The sequence below is a fragment of the Buteo buteo genome, chromosome 6, assembly GCF_964188355.1.
Source record: "Buteo buteo chromosome 6, bButBut1.hap1.1, whole genome shotgun sequence".
Lineage (NCBI taxonomy): Eukaryota > Metazoa > Chordata > Aves > Accipitriformes > Accipitridae > Buteo > Buteo buteo.
In genome coordinates, this window is record NC_134176.1 from 41,729,879 (window position 1) to 41,747,241 (window position 17,363).

Consider the following 17,363-nt stretch of genomic DNA (forward strand, 5'->3'; position numbering starts at 1 on the left):
TAGACTTTAAACTAGAAAAAAAAAAATCTTATGCTATGGTAAACTGAAAATTTATCTTTTTCTTTTTTTTGTCATTTTCTTATCTGGTAATTTTCCTACTTTGTTCTTACAATTAGAGCACAGGAACTGGATGGTTAGGAGTATATACAGGATCATAGATCCAACAATTATAGTGTGTCTATGCTAACTAACTATAAAAACTGGATTTTGAAAGCAAAGTGAATGATTAGAGTGATAATGAATCTTATTAGTGCTGTAAAATAGAAGTAAGTATATGTTTCTATCTCAATAATTTACATTTTGCCCAATTTGCCTGTATGTCTGAGTTTTTAAAACAGCTACTGCTAGTTTATAAGCTCTTTGTTTTCTTTTTTCTTTTCCCTTCCCTTCCCTTCCCTTCCCTTCCCTTCCCTTCCCTTCCCTTCCCTTCCCTTCCCTTCCCTTCCCTTCCCTTCCCTTCCCTTCCCTTCCCTTCCCTTCCCTTCCCTTCCCTTCCCTTCCCTTCCCTTCCCTTCCCTTCCCTTCCCTTCCCTTCCCTTCCCTTCCCTTCCCTTCCCTTCCCTTCCCTTCCCTTCCCTTCCCTTCCCTTCCCTTCCCTTCCCTTCCCTTCCCTTCCCTTCCCTTCCCTTCCCTTCCCTTCCCTTCCCTTCCCTTCCCTTCCCTTCCCTTCCCTTCCCTTCCCTTCCCTTCCCTTCCCTTCCCTTCCCTTCCCTTCCCTTCCCTTCCCTTCCCTTCCCTTCCCTTCCCTTCCCTTCCCTTCCCTTCCCTTCCCTTCCCTTCCCTTCCCTTCCCTTCCCTTCCCTTCCCTTCCCTTCCCTTCCCTTCCCTTCCCTTCCCTTCCCTTCCCTTCCCTTCCCTTCCCTTCCCTTCCCTTCCCTTCCCTTCCCTTCCCTTCCCTTCCCTTCCCTTCCCTTCCCTTCCCTTCCCTTCCCTTCCCTTCCCTTCCCTTCCCTTCCCTTCCCTTCCCTTCCCTTCCCGTAATATTCTTGGGAGCTTTTAAGCATTGTTGAATTTTTTGCATATAAAAATGACAACTTCTGAATGACCATTTAGTGTTCTATTTCTGAAATTATAGTTACTAACTTCTCTGTATGGTTTTCATCTTTTTCTTTTAGAAAAAGACTTCTTGTTTTCAGTGAAGGGATCCTACGAAGAGAGCCAGACCCTGTCACTGGGCTCTTCCTGGCAAGCTGCAAAGCCTCTGGACTTCCATTACCTCAAGTACAGCCTGTCAGAGCTGCGCATGGCTCTAGCAGAGAAGACTCATTTCTGCTCGGTATGTGATCGTTAGCTTGAGTAAGCACAGTAAACTCATGGTTTTCCGTACCTGACTGAGGCAAATGGAAAGAATTTGTATTTTTATTTAAAAGCCATCTTTCATGATCTTCTGCTCTGGAAGAGCACTGTACCCCCTAAGACACCAGAATATTAGATGGCAACTTGGAAAATGCTGGACAGTGACCCCATTTGAAAAAATAAGTTGGTGACAGTGCTTTTTTGTGGTATATACATTAAATATTTTTCTACATTATAATTTATTTTTCAGTGTATCTCAGGTGAAGAGAAAAAAGACTGCCATGCATCCCTCGCTATTCCTCTGGATTCACTTCCCTTCAAGGAGAAAGTAGCAGTAGCAAAGGTGATTGATACCAACTTTTTAGAATAAATGTGAAGCTATGGACCAAAGATCAATGGGCATGAGTTAATTAGATCAGTGTGAAGTAGGGGTTTAGATATATAACTTACAGGGCCCCTATATTCCTAATAGAGATAGTTACGGACCTGTGCATTTTCATATGAACCAAGCAGAACTAAAAACCACAGCCAAACATTTGGCAGATGGATTTCTGTAGCGGACTGGGGGACTCACGCAGGTCAGAGCAAATGCAAACTATGAGGCAAGATGCGGCACACTGGCAGAGCTGGTGCTGGTTATTACTGTATGCTGCTCTTTGTATCTTTAGTATAAAACAATGTAAAGAAAGGAAACAAAAGGGAAGGGAAAGGGTAAGGGAAAGCAAAGGGGAAAGGGAAGGGAGGGGCCAGTGCTTATATTGTGTTTTTTTTCTAGGATGAAACAATCAGTTTACATGTAAAGTCAAATGACTGGTAAGAAATTCTGTCTTTAGGTTTTGTGGTTGTGAAAAAAAAGATGCTGGCCAGCTTTTTTGCCTTCTTAGCTTTTTCTGTAACTAAGGGAGAAAGTATTTAGTCAGTGATTATATTTACCCCTGTTTACCCCATGTTAGTTAGCCATGTCCAGAAGTTGAACATTGTCAACTGTGCTGGGTGAAATTTCCTGTTATGCTACTATGCAGGAGTTCAGTTTGCATGGGGAGAATAACCTTTTCTGGCTGCAAAATCCATGGAGCTACAAGTTTAGAAAAATATGTATTTATACCTCACTTTCCTTACTTGTAAAGAAACCAGAGTATTTATAAAACCTAGAGGTCTTCAGGCAACAAACTCTAAATATTCCACTGTTTATAGTATCTGCATATGGATTGCAGTATTTATGTTAGACACTTCTTGAAAATCAGTGTAGCAATAAAAAATATCTGGTTTTTTTCTGTAATATTTTACAACTTTTTAACTTTCTCAGCCTTTTCTCTGCCTTGTCTATACTATCTGTGATGTGCTTTTGTGGGGCTGCAATAGCAGCTTTTCTAAGCCTAATAGTAGAGTTTGTGACTTGTAAGCATGCGCCCAGACATTAATTGTAAGTGATCATGCACATTCTATTTAACCCTGGACTTTGTTTGAGGTCAAGAAACTTAGATGTTCGCTTGGATTTTAATCTGTGTATGGAGGAGAAAAATTTCCTGCAGAAACGGAGGAAGTTTGTGGCTTCTGCTCTGAAAAAAGCACTTCATTTAGAGCAAGACCTACAAGACCATGAGGTACGGGGAGCACCACAGAGACTGGACTGTGCTGTGTAACAGGAGTGTGTTATGATTGTAGCTGTTCGCATATTGTTCCTTAACCAGCCCTGATGTATCCAGTGCCCCATGTAAAGCATTGAGAAATGTTTAGATGAAACAATGTGAGAGCACGGATAGTATCAAACCCACTTGTTACACATTTGCTCAGAAAAGAGAATGCCATAAATCAGCATTTTTTCCCTGCCTTATTTCTTTTTCATCCATGAACTATACACCTGGCTAGTCCTACTCTCTTAGCTCAGTCACCAGGGCCCCAGAAAGTATTTTATATTACCAGATTTTGGAGGGGGAAAACCTAACAGTTAAAGCGATACATAACACTGATGAGAATGTGTCTTATCACAGACTCTCTTCTCTGGTGCTCATCATCTCATCTGTATTGTCACTAGCACAAAGACATCCAACATCTTTCTCTCATCTGTTTGACTGAGTTAGGGTTTGTATTTATTCATGTCCATGCTGGCATGATGATGGTTGGTGCTTTAGGGACAGAACATGATCTGTGATCAGGCACTTCAGAAATGAAGAAGTTTTCATTTTGAGAGGATTTTTTTCACCTGTGCTTTTCCCTTTGTCCAGGACAGCTGGACCAAAGGCATATTAAACGTTATGACAGAATGGCTTTGGATGCTACAAATGATGTCCCTGCTCACAAAATTATCACATCAGTGTACTGTTTCTCATTAACACACTAGTTTCAGTGGAAAAAAGCAGTTTCTTAAGTATGAGACGTTTTTAGGGGAAGTACTTCTAACTACTAATTTCAGATTTTCCAACAAGAGACTTGTTTTCTCACAGTCAGGTAAACCCGAATCAGAATACTTTGCTTTGACCTGAAATGCTTGATTTGAATCAAGTCACTGCTGAGTATTTCCTTGATGCAATTGCCTGGAAATGTGTATGGGAAATGTCATTTGGCTCCTCTTCACTCAGTGGGTTTCTTGGAGGAATTTGTCTTCCTGTAACACAGTTTAGATTTCCATGCAATTAGTCTTTGTGGTTCATCACTGCAATTATATACGCTAAGTACTTTATAGGAAATGTAATCTAGTCATTATACTTGACTTACAAGAGAGGATGAGCTCTGCTTGTTCTCAAAATAGAGCTCTCATGAGATGATGTTCTGCTAAGGAAAATGCACTAAGGCACTCTAATATTGAAATGCCTTGAAACAAAAAGTTTTGCATGTCACAATTTAGAATAAAAATTGATTAATTTTGATTTAAAAAGTGAAAATTAGCTAATTATCAAATCTTTCTTTTTTTATTATTATTTTTCCGTGCAAAATCCCAGGTTTTCATCTTTTTCTCCCCTGCTTGGGGAAATGTTGAAATTTCTTGTGGGACAGAAATGCTGCAATTCATTCAGCTCTGATCACATGTGCTGGTAAACTAAGTTGTTGCTTACCATTGCTGTGTTGATGTTTAAACAGATACCAGTTGTAGCAGTCATGACAACAGGAGGTGGCACCCGGGCACTGACATCTCTGTTAGGCAACCTGTTGGGTCTTCAGAAGCTGGATCTCTTAGATGCTATTTCATACATCACTGGATCATCTGGTTCAACATGGTAAGGAGATCCTGAACAAAGATATCATTTGTCACCTCTATAGTCTGCTGTGTGAGAGATTTATTTGCTTTGTCTTGGTAAAGGAAGGTGTACTACTTCAGTCTCAAGCTTTTTTATCGCTGCATTAGGAACACATAGCCTGAGCCAGCATATGACCTAGGCACTGCTTACAGGGAAGAACGTTTTCTTTGACTCTTTGTTTCATCTCTAGGAACTTTCCTAGTGAGTGACCTTGGTGCAAATCACTGCCTGGTGCATAAACCTACATAGCATGGAGGGGCTTTTTGCAAGTCCTCAGGTTTCACTAGTGATTTGGGGGGTCCTCTAAATCAAAAAAATCTTTTCTTTACAATAATAAACTCAGTCCAAAAGATGTTTTTAATGAACCTCAGCTAGTTCATTTGGTGTGGTCCTTAAATCCAAGTCTAAAATGTGAAAGCACCTTAAACATATGACAACGTACTTCCTTTCTTTTCCCCAGGACCTTGTCACATTTGTATCAGAGTGCTGACTGGTCACGCAAGGATCTGTCCAGACCAATTGGTGAAGTCCGCAGGCATATGACCAAGTGCAAGCTAAGCTGCTTTTCCCTGGAGAGCTTTAAGTACTATGAGAAGGAGCTAAAACTGCGGAAGCGAGAGGGATACCAGATCTCTAGCATTGATTTCTGGGGGCTTCTGCTGGAAAAAGCATTAAGTGATGGGGTAACATGTTTATGTTTTCCCTAATAGCTATTGAATACTGTTGCATGGAAAATGAAGCTCCAGGGACAGATGCTAGCCTGAGAGCATGCCAGCATTATCCAGCAAAGGATTTCTGCTGACTAACAAAGGGGGTTTGTCCCCACATACCTCTCAACACATAATTAGCAGCCCAAGGGGTATTCTGTAGAGCAGAAACCTGTCTCCTTCTACCAGTATGAGTATCTGAGCACCTAACAGCAGAGTCCTGCTCTTGGTTTCTTTTGCTCTGTTCCTCCCTGTGAGAAATTAAATAATCCTTGTAAAGTGGATGCTTTTACTGGGAAGAACAAGAAACCATTGTACCACAAAGTGTCCTACAGCTCACCTGTAATTATGCCTATGTGGATGTGTAAATGTTTAGACTGCTCCTTGGTTAAAAAAATGTCTGGACACAACTTGAGTGGAGAGAATAAGAAAATGAAGATGAAAACAGGTATTTGTTTTGCTGTAATCTTGCATGCCCATACACCATGCCAAGAAGGTCCCTTGGTTTTGCTCTTTCTCTGTTTCTGGTCAATTCACAGAAAAACAACCACAGACTCTCAGATGAGCGACAGGCATTGAGTCAGGGTCAGAATCCCCTACCTATCTACATGATCCTCAACATCAAAGAAGACTATAGCCTTTCAGAGTTCAAAGGTGATGGCAAAACTGAGCTGTATCTAGACTCGGTTGGTGTTCAAATGATCTCCATTATCAGTTACTGCATGTCCTTCAACCCCTTGCACTGCTGAAGCATAACATTCATAAACAGTTCCTTTTCCCCCTTAACTTCCTCTTCCTTTTCCATTTCTAGACTTTGTGCCTAGGCTCTGGGAGGAACCCATTTTTTATGGGGCAGGAGAAATCTGGGGGAGGTGCTTAAGGACAGCCAAGGTACTCACAAGCCTTAGCTCCACATGTGGGGAAAATTAGGCTGACTCCTTTTGGTATAAAATTCACTTATGTCCTATCTGGAGAGGCTTGTTGAAAAGTTTGGAATGAACAAGTTCAGGGAAACGTTACTGAGTGGCTGAAACCAGCTGAATGATAACTCCTTACCCCGAGGAAGGCCGCTCTGTGATCACCCTGCTGATAGGCTTTGTCCTGCAGCTGCTTCCTTGTCATTTCAGAGCCCTTCCTGCAGGGAGGTAGGGATAGGATTGAGATTTAAAAGTTCATTTTGTGCCTCTGCAGAATGGGTGGAGTTCACCCCTTATGAGGTTGGGTTCTTAAAATACGGTGCCTTCATTCGTGCAGAGGATTTTGGCAGCAAGTTCTTCATGGGTCGCCTGATGAGAAAGCTCCCCGAATCCCGCATCTGTTTCATGAAAGGTAATGTGCTCCATTGCAAAAATTTGAATTGCATAAAAATGTACTTTAACATAATATAGACCCTGCATATTGCAACCAGAGCCCTGCAACACGCAGGACTGAAGCAAAGTGTACAACATGTTTGTTCTCACCTCTGGCTGAATTCCTTAAACACTGGAGATGGGCTAAAAAATACAGGAAATTTCAAATAACACTATTCATTGTTGCTTTTGTCTTGAATGGTAACTCTCATGCCTGAAGTTTCAGGGCTGCTTAAAGGGGTTAGGTATGTTTTGAACTGATCAGCAGCAGAGTTCCACGTGGAAAACCTTTGTATTTTGAAAATGGAATCTTAAAACCAAATTTGTCTATGAATGGCATGGTTTTATAACAAAAAGCAATGTTGTTACTGAGTTCTTTATAAAATATGGCAATTTTGAGTAGTTTTCTGAACTGTTACTGATATTTTTGCAAGTTTAATAGTATTCTAAATCCTTTGTAATTTTGCTAGCATGATTAAATCAGTGAGTTTTGCTATCCTTATTTCAGTAAAGTGGGTAGCTCCCAGTAATGCATGAAAGACAGCTTCACAGTTTTTATGCAATTCTTGTTTTAATTTTGCATAATGCTAGAATGCTCTACCATACCCCTTTGTATGCTGGTTCTCTGGCGTGAAGTTGTCTGCAGAAGAGTCCATCTGCTCTTAAATCCTGAACAACAGATGTGTTACATGTAAATAAGCACAACACACAACAGGACAGCGAAGATACCAGGAAGAAAGGGTTTACTTATGAACCGAAAAATCCATACAACCAGCAACACCATGTGGTATTCCTTATTTGGTGGGCAGAAAAGTTGCACACCTTGATGTATGATGCAGGAATCCAGAGTCATATTGGTACAATCATGAAAAAATAGCTGCGCATGAGGAACAGAAGATTATGCTTAGCCACACAGACACTAAATCTCAGAGCTTTAATAGCTATACTTAGAGCTTTTAGTGATGTCATGAGTTAAGAAAAGAGATGGCGCAGGGAAAAGACTCAGAAGATAACACAGGATCCAAGAGTATAAATAGGTCTGCAAAGGGGAGGACAAATTCATGGAAGGTAGTTCCATTGATGGCTCAGAAACACAGTAGTTCAGATGCAGCCACCAGCACTAGAAGCGCCGAATCCAGAACCTTGAGATGCTGGAGAGTATACTGGAAAAGAGATCCCTTCATACTTTCCATTTTCTTGTATTCTTCCATTAAGCACTCTGTGGTGACCGTCAGAGGTAGGAGGTAGATTACAGACTTAGGTGGGGCTACAGAGCCACCTTCTGAGAACATTGTGCCTCTGTTGCAGTTTCACAATTCCAGTGGTGTAGTGTGTTCGTACCCGAGGTGGCCAGGTAGCAAGTGCACCCAACACATCCAGTCTTGGCTGAGCTCTGTGTTCTCAACCTCAGGACCTGAATTAGGCTGATGACCCCACAGCCGTAGGTGTATCTTTAGAAAGGATAGAGTGGAGAGTTAAAGCGATGTTGCCATCTAGCGATAAAACATGTAATGCCCTCTTGGGTTGTGATTAAAATGTACTATTAGTTACAGCGTGACAGTTTAAGGATAAAAGCAAGGTGTCATTTGCAGGGAGAGGTAAAGCCTTTTATAAGAGCAATGGCTAGAGCTGGAAAGACTGGATGAGCTTATGGGGATACAAGAGACCATGAGGTTTCCAGAAGAAAGGTTGGGCTGCATGAAAATTTGTCTGCTATTTTCTACTCTGTCAGCCTAGTAAAAGATACCATCTCTTCTCATAGTTCTTACTTCAGCAAATATAAGCACCATTAAAATTCAGTGCAAGAGGTTAGGGAAACATTGCTACATAATTATGACCAAGTTTTTAGGGGGACAGCAGTGTTTGGAAGATATTAAAATGCACGAGCAGTGTGTAACTCCCGTGGCTAGTGGAGCCAGAAGAGTTACGGAGTGAGAAGGCGCCAAGTGAAGACAGGAGAAATGAGAGGAGTTGCCTTCTCGCAGCAGGCCTGGACAGAAGCTTCTCAAGCTGCAGGGAGAAGAGGTTGTGTTGATGGAAACTGGCTGGTAATTATCTGCAAATGAAGTCTGGTTGCCAGCTAAGTGCAGAGCCAGAAAGCCCCTATCTGATTTCTTAATTATGTATTCCTAACATTTCTCAAGTGAGTCCATTCTCGTAGGGTCTTCCTGTGAAGCAGAAGACCCTTGGCATCTTGTTGCACTCCACAAACAAGCCAGGTTTAAAAGGGAATTGTATTTCTGTTGCTAATTTATGGAATGCCTAATTATTGTATTGTGCAATTCAAATTATTGCATCCTTTATGATGTATGGCTTTTGCAAAGCTTTCACTGGTGGAGATTTTCAAGGCAAAGCTCAGCTGTGCCTTCTCTGGCAGAGTTCTTCTCATGGCCTGCAGCAGAGCTGTGGAGGAAGAAATACTTTTCAAGATCCAAGAGGCTTTTGGAGATTTCTGCACAGGGGAGGCATTTTTAGATGTTCTTCTAAGTGGGAGGGCAAAAGTGGAAGAAGGACTCTGGGGATGAGATAACAAGGAGAGGGAGAGGAGGCTCACTCAGGAGAACTTATGGCAAAAGAAATCTTACAAGGGACAGTGAAGATGTCTTGTTTAGAGGACTGCTCTGCAGACTATCTGGAATTGTGCTCTAACCACTTCAATCTTCTGTTCAGGAGCAGCCTCCAAACCTTTAACTAAGTATATGGTTGTATATGACATACTTTGCAGACCAAACCCTTATTTTATGGGAAATGGTGTGGTTTTACTCTCTGATGACAGTTACTTATAGGACAGAAAATGTTGGTTTGCAGTGTATTGGCGATAGCTGTATGTGACAACGAATTACAGTGGCTGAAGGCCCGGCACAATGTTTAAAACTGTTTAGGCTCCTCTTTGAGGGCAGAATGTGAGTTACCACAAAAGAACTTCATACAGTTTTTGCTGAGAGTTTGGAAACCTTGAGGCTTTCAGATACCCTGTGCAAAGCTGAAAGGTTATTTTTTTATAGGGATATTTTCCATTAAAATGTTTCCAAAGCAGTTTCCCTGTTCTTTACCATTGCACAGGCCTGTGGAGCAATGTTTTTTCCTACAACCTCTTGGATGCCTGTCAGTCATCAGATCCTACAGAAAGGTCCTCACTGAGGTGTACCCAACACAGGACTGTTGATGTTGGTTGGTTACGTTTCTGTTTCTGCTTTACCTGTTGTCTTATAAATCTTTAAATGAATGTTACGTTCAGATGCATATAGTGTGAAATCTTTGTGAAGGCTTTTTAAATCTTAAAACTGAGGCCAATGCTGCACTGTTGTGGTTTTTTTCCCCCTGAGGTGTCATGTTGCCAGCAATATCTAATTAGGTTTCCTCTCTGAATTAATTCATAGCAACGTTATTTCCATTAGTTTCCCTTGGACTGAATTTATGCAAGTGATGATTTGCCACCAAATATCAAACTACTGAAGTTCTTTAACAGATCGTTGCCAGGGGCCTTTCAGTTTTGTAACAGATATCTCAGTGCTGTGTTCTGTCTGCCTTGGCAGATGGTACGTTTTGTATGTTGTTGTTGAAGACATGGTTATATCAATTATGTGGAACTCCATTTCAATTTTCTTTGATCTTGTTGTAAACCTGTGTTCTCTTTAGAGGTGTTGACTGTCCTTTCTTTGTTCAAATGTGGTTAGTGAGTTTGGTTTATGAGCTTTTCATCACTTTCTCCATGGAAGTGTCGTAGAACCCTGAGCTCAATAAATGCTTGTGATAGAAAGTCATTGGCCCTCTTTCCCCATCTCATGAGGTGCCATTTAGCACAACCCTTTTTCTCTGCTCTTTTCTGTGTGTCTAAGTCTCCTGACAGCACTCTTTTTTTGCAAAGCTGGTTTGGACTAATTTTGAAAGAAACTGGTCCAGATTCTCAGTGTACCCTGACCTTCACACCAGGAATCCACCTATGACTTCTGTCAAGCAGTAGATCACTTTTTCCAGCTTTAGGAAGTTTGTTGCCACTCTGACTTTGTTTTTCATGGAATATGTTTTACTGAAGATCGATTTTCTTCTTGTTCCTACTTTGACATTGACTGTATGTTGCCATGTCTTATTAGGATCTTCTTTCCTCTAGGTAATATTAGATGCCTTTTGGTATTTTAACTATTGCAAAGAACTGTATCAAAACAAAAACTTGTTCATCTCCTCTATGCTTCAGAAGGAGATGAGCCTTCCTCATCAGCCAGGAGTCATGAGTTGGAGACTTACTTAGTCACCCCTGAATGTGGCATCATGGGCATCATTCGGCAGGTCCTGACTGAGCGGGTGATGGTTTCAAAGTTCTACAACTTCCTGAAGGGGTTCCAGGTGCACAATGAATACCTTCAGAGCAAAAGCTTCTGTATGTGGAAAGGTAAACATCCCTGAATATTCATTTTTTTTCTGCTTAGATGGTCAGTGTTTGCATCAGTGAAGAGAAGGCAGAGGATGAACAGGCTTTATTCTTCACTCTGGAAACAAAAATTTCAAGATAACTAGTTAAATTTCATCCAGTCAAATCAGCTCCAAGAAGTCACTTGACTCCAGGGAATGGCAACTACTGCTCATTGGGGACAGAAGCAGAGCAGCATGAGATGTGAAGGAGCTCTGTGTTTTTACCTTGGACAGGTCTTTCTTTTCTGTGTCAAGGCTGAGCTTCTGTAGTGTAGCAGGATCCTGGAAAGCAAAAGTAATGGGGAGACAAGAGGCATTTTTTCCTCCCGTATTAGCCAAACAACAGATACATTACTTCTTTAGTGAATCACTCATCGTAACAAATACTTCCTTTTAGATACTGTACTAGAGAATTTCCCCAACCAGCTGACAGAAACGGCAGAGTTCATGTGCCTGGCAGACACGGCGGGATACATCGATATCAGCTACCCACCGCTCATGAGGCCGGAGAGGAAAGTGGATGTTGTCCTACACTTAAACTATTCTTCTGGATCACAGACATCGGTGTGATGACCACTCTCTCTTCTTTTATAACTGCTGTCTTTTAGCCATTTTAGCCCTCTTTAACTCCTAAGGAGTCAGAATAATTTATGTAGAAGAAACTGATTTTGGGAGAAAAAGATTCTTGGTGTACAGCTCCCATTTTGTAGATGCCTAGGTCTCTCAGTGATGCTGGTATACCATGGAAAATCCCCCAAGGAGAACAGAAGTAGTATCAGTTTCCTAAATCTTTTATTTTAATTAACCCTTTGATAGGTAAATGCTATCTTCTAGACCTGTGTGCTTCTGGGATCTTGATATGGCTATTGAGGCTACACTCCGTATGGAGTGTTTCTTTGGAACTAGTACCACCACTGATGAACTTGTTTTGTTTGTCTTGTGATATCCATCTAAAGACATCCACATGCAGTTGAGTTAGAAGTAATTTGTCCAGTTGTCTTTAGAACAGTAACTGGATATTTTTTTGTTGTTGTTCTAAACTGTGGAGAAGAATTGTCCTTTGATACCGTATCTTCTGCTTCAAATACCAGCTAATAACCTGGTCTATAATTCCTGTTACTAGATATGGATAACACAGAAGTTCTTGAAGACTAAAATTTTCATATGTGCCAACCAGATTCAGGAACAAAAATCCTATTTTCAAAAATGACTTATACACCCACAAGATTAAATTAACATTTCAGTCAAGATGATGTTTGCTCCTAGATACCTACATCACTTTTGACAACTGTCTTAAGGCATCTAAGACAGTTAGAGGCTTTTAAATGTTTCATGCCAAGTCAACAAAATGTTCGTACCTTTGTGAATTCGTATTTTAAAAACGTACCATTTCAGATTCCTGTCCATTCTGCTCATTTCAGGATTTTCTCCAGTAAGGGGAATGTTTCTGTGTCCTAAGCAGTTAGGCCACCCTTGCCCACAGCCATGAACATCTTATTTATCTTGCAGATAAAGGCTGAGGAGGAGAAGAAGGTAAGACAACAATCAGGAGTGCAAGTTGGAGGCTGGGTCTTGAACTGTTGTTCTGTTAATAACTAGTACTTAATATCTCATGCAAGAGACAAAGGCTAGAAGAAATACTGACAGTGAACGCTGCTCCCAGGTGTTTGTGAAGGGCCTGTGATGGATGCATTGTGCATTAGGAAAAGTTGGGGGGTAGCAGAATTTCTGACCTTTTTTTCTGTCTGAATCCAGCCTTTGGAAGAAGCCTCCAAGTACTTCCTAAAGCAGGGAATCCCATTTCCCAAAGTCCACCTGAGTGAAGAAGAAAAGAAAAACCTAAAGGAGTGCTACATCTTCGAAGACACAGAGACCCCAGAGGCGCCAACAGTGGTGTTTTTCCCGCTGGTGAATGACACCTTCAGAAAATACAAAGAGCCTGGTAAGCCGTGGGATAGAGATGGTCCTCTCACCACCTGGTCACCCTTTGGCTGTGTCGGGATGGGAGACATGGTCAAGCGTGGCCCCCTTCCTCCCCTGCTGTGGCTCCCATGGGAGAGGAATGTGGGTGTCAAGGTAGCAAGGAGCAACATTGTGCCCCAGCTGGAAAGCGGGACATAGGACCACATCTATACCCCATCGATGACCTTTCTTTTTTTGTCAGGTGTGGAGCGCAGCCCTGCTGAGATGGCGCAGGGCAATGTGGACGTTTCCAGCATTTTTTCCCCATATTGCTTAAACAGCTTTACCTACACAGAGGAAGAGTTCGACAAGCTGGTAGATCTGACCAGCTACAACATTCAGAACAACAAACATCTGATCCTTCAGGCTTTGAATTCAGCCATAGAGCAGAAACGACAACACAAAAAATAAACACTGCCCTGAGTTTCAGAAAGACACCATATAATTTTTTTTTTTCCGTGCAGAAGAATCAAGACCTGTTTGTGAATGAGCACAATGGTCTTGGGAAAGTACAAAGACTTGTCACAGCCTGTGGTTCCTCTCCACCACGTGGTGACCCTAGATAAACCAATTGAACAAAATAATGGTTAGTCTCATGCTTTATGTTGGATTTCGCTGCTGGTGAACGTTTTTTTCATGTATATACATGTATATGCAGTAAATCAAAGGTTAGGAAATATGGAGCTTGTTGACAAGTTTTTTAAATGCATGAATGTGGGACAGCAATACAAATTCTTTCAAAATTTACTACACTTGTAGAAGGTATATGTGAAGTGAAGACAAATAAGCTACAGATATTTAATTTATTCCAAATCTAGTGCAACAGAAAAATACATAATAAATGTGGACAATCTCAAAGAAAAAGAGAAAACTTTATTTTCTTACAGTGTCAGCAAGAAATTTTGTTAGAAATAACATGCAAAACTAAACATAAAAGATACAGAAAATCTGACATTTCACATGGAAAATAGACATTTTCTATATTTCTGAATTTACAAGTTTTATTGTAATATTTAGGAATATTTTATTATTAGCATTATTTAGGCTTGGAAAATCCCCTGGAAGTGACCGTTTCAAATGCTGTTGTGAGTCAGGATAGGCTCTTCTGGTGTTTGTAAGTACCTAACCTGGGGTTGTGCTTTTCACTGGACACTCATTGTATTTAGAGGATCCAGCTCAGCATCCACATCCCATTAATTTTAACAGGTTTAATAGTATTTCTTGCTATTATAGGATGGGATGCTGTGAGAATAAAAACATCGAAACCTGAAATACATTCAGATTTTGTGGTAGGAAGGCATGCTAAGTGCTTTACACTGATATCCATGAGTAATTCATGGGTAATTGCATAACTTTGTCAGTCCCTGACTGTATACAAGCAACACAGGCTCTGTGCAACTACTATAAATAGCACAAGGCAATTTTTTCAAACTGCTTATTTTTGAGATGAAGATCAAAATAATTATTTGCTTTATGAAGGATTTTAATAATGCAAATACTCTGTAAATCTGTTTCATTACAACAAGGATACTAATCTAAAAAAAGATAATGCTTCAGTCAGTATCAGCTGCACTTAATTGGTTCAAATTTAAATGAAATGCAGTGACTTGTCTGTGCTGAAGTAACATGCATTGGCAAACACAGAGCTATGAATAATGAATCATAGCTAAAATAGAAAATAAATCCTTAATTCAAAATGAAATATGAACCTCTAAAGGGCTGAAAATTTCTGTTCCCTCTTGCTGTCATCATCTGTCTCTCTCTCTTCCTTCAAGCATTCCTTTATGCCTTGTTTTCATCTAGCCTTTGTCTTTAGTCTCCCACGCTCACCTCTGATGACCTTAGCCCCCTTAGGGATGGTGTGTCCTTGCCCCAGCTGCTTTTCAGGCCCTCACACCTCCATCCAATTTGCAGCCCTCGTTCAAACCTCCAGTGTGCTGAAATGGCTGTTTACTTGCCGGTGCTCATCAAGGGCTCCTCTCTTTGTAATCTCTGCTGCTGAGTCATGCAGTCCCTTTCGGCATTGCCTCTCCTCTGTCCCAGCTCTAACTCCCTCTTGGGCTTCCCTGTTGATCATTATGGCAAACCCATTTGGAGTGACACACATGTTTGCTACTTCTCCCACCTGCCCATCTTCCAGCTGGGGTTTTGGGCATCTCCAAGAGCTGCAAATGAAGTTCCCACCTCTGCCATCCAAGTCCTTTGATGACACCAAATTTCAAGAACCCTGCCTCTCTCTTTCCATCCCTGCCATTAACTATACCCCTTTGCTACCCTTTCTATGTTTTTGTTTGTTGGTTTAACACAGGGAAGCCTCATTTATTCCCAGTGTGCCACTAAGGCATGCTTTGCTGTACCTGCCAGGGGCTGAGCCCATCGCACCTCCTGACAGTCTGGCCAGGCCCACACAATAGCTCCTAGTGGTGCCTTCAGTATGGGTAAAGCTCCTGGACAAGAACTGGGTCTTCCTGTCAATTCTCTCCTTGCCATCCTCAGATATCCATGACTTTCTTCTTTCAGATACACCCACAGCCACCTGAGTCCCACAGCAAGGTCCTTGCTGTTACCCTGAAAATACCTAAACATCCTGCATTGCTGTAGACCCTGAAAAAGGTCTGGCTTAATCCTCCATCCACCCATCCTTTTCCTGGGGCACTGAAGGCCTTCACCCAGAGATGTCTAACAAGCCCATCAGTAATGCTCTTGAGTTGAGGGGAAGGACACCAGCCCTACCGTGCCATCTGCAGTTGGTTTCTTCCTTTCTGAGATATTGTAGAGGTGTCTCCAGGTGACTGCTCTTCAGCAGTGGCCTGTTCTCCTGACTCTCATCCAGTCAGCGTTCCTGGTCTATGTTTAGTAAGGGTGTTTCGTTTGTGACTTAGGGGGTTGGTTAATTTGTTGGGCTCAGCTTGCTTTTTATCACTAAATTTATTAATTAATTGCACAGAACACTCGCAGAAGATCCTGGCTGTCAGTTCTTGCACGCCAGTTTGGAGGCTTTGTGTGGCTTTGTCTTCTGGCGTTTTTTGTTTTGGTTCAGCTGCTAATAGGGTATGTTTCCCGTGCTCAGCCTCTGGGCTGTACTGAGGCATTGAAAGAATGTAGGTAACAGCTGCAGATGTGGGCATTTAAAAGCTCTTTTGGTTTTGCGGGTTGGGAGTGTCCCTTTTTTTACAGGAAGTAGGAGTAATTTCATGGAATTTTCCCTTCAAAGGAGGAAACAAACTAAGGGGGGGAGAAGCATTGCAAAAATCCAGGCCCATGCTGTATCACAGTGTTAGCACCAACAGGAATTAGCATGATTTTTCCTAAACGTTTTAAAAGACAGAACTCTTGGTAGCCGTGGTAATAGGAACTACAAGCACTATCATGATGACCTCCTTAATTGTAATTAATATGTTCTGCATCTTTTCTGTGTCTGGCTTCTCCTTCTTACCTATTCATTATCTGTAGGTAAGTGAAGGGATTAGCATGCAATTGGACCTTTGCCCCAGCCCTTCCGATTATCACAAAGGTGCATAAGAACTGGGCAGCTCAGTGAAGTGATTCAGCCTGTAGGAACCTAAGGAAAGCAGCAGTGGGATTTTTTTAACCCCTCACGAGGCATGTGAGTACTTGGGCGGTCCTGTCAGGTGAGTGCCACTGAAGAAGTAGAAGCTAATGGGATGGTTGGCAGCACCATTTTATGCTGTTCTGTAGCCCAAAGAGTGATCAAACAAAAGATAATTGCAAATAGCCTGAGTGATGTGAGCTATTAGTTTATGAGACTACACGTTGCACCACATGAGTGATGGGAAATGTGTCTGCTGCACCGGGTACCAGAGAATGTGGCTGGTAAAGCAGGACTCCCTTCTGAGAAACCCTGTGCCAAAACCTGTTCAAATGTAAAGCTCTGCTGTGTATATGCAATATCCCACCATCTCACTAGAGTGACAATGCTGCAGAGGAGGCCATCAGGGCCTCATTTCCAGCAGGGCTGGTTTCCTCATGCCCTGATAATGGTATCCTGGTCAACAGGCAGCAATGGGTGAGAGCTGTGTGTCTTTCATGACATTGAACTTTTGTACCTTTGAGCCCCTCCTGAAAGTCTGTCTGTTGCAGGGTTTCCATTGAAGCCCAGCACACCTGCAGCATTCATAAAGCACTTCCCCAGCAGTCCTCCCACCCCTCCAGATCTTCATATCAAAACTCTGGGGTGTCTTGTCATGTCTCCAGTTTCTTCCTCCTTGGGTCCTGAGGTCTCCTTTGCATTCCCTTCAACCCACTATTGCTTATCCCCTTTTCTCCGTGCAGTTGGGTGTCTCACCCAGATGTCATGGCCTGATCCCAGCTGCCCTAATGCTTGTAGTATTCATGCTTGTTCCAAATATGACACCTCCATCATTCAGATTTGAAGCTTCTGG

General features: G+C 41.8%; 1 protein-coding gene across 1 annotated transcript in view; it reads left to right on the forward strand.

Moving 5' to 3' along the window:
• LOC142032242 (cytosolic phospholipase A2 epsilon-like) overlaps positions 1-13,676 on the forward strand; it is a 35,859-nt gene extending 22,183 nt beyond the window's left edge. The window contains exons 8-20 of the mRNA XM_075030660.1: positions 1,116-1,276; positions 1,547-1,639; positions 2,072-2,109; positions 2,765-2,900; positions 4,375-4,511; positions 4,993-5,215; positions 5,779-5,893; positions 6,431-6,568; positions 9,652-9,759; positions 10,784-10,978; positions 11,396-11,562; positions 12,754-12,940; positions 13,163-13,676. Coding sequence (XP_074886761.1) covers positions 1,116-1,276; positions 1,547-1,639; positions 2,072-2,109; positions 2,765-2,900; positions 4,375-4,511; positions 4,993-5,215; positions 5,779-5,893; positions 6,431-6,568; positions 9,652-9,759; positions 10,784-10,978; positions 11,396-11,562; positions 12,754-12,940; positions 13,163-13,371 — 1,907 coding nt within the window. The 3' untranslated portion in view covers positions 13,372-13,676. The remainder of the gene's footprint in view (positions 1-1,115; positions 1,277-1,546; positions 1,640-2,071; positions 2,110-2,764; positions 2,901-4,374; positions 4,512-4,992; positions 5,216-5,778; positions 5,894-6,430; positions 6,569-9,651; positions 9,760-10,783; positions 10,979-11,395; positions 11,563-12,753; positions 12,941-13,162) is intronic.
• Positions 13,677-17,363: the final 3,687 nt, after the last annotated feature.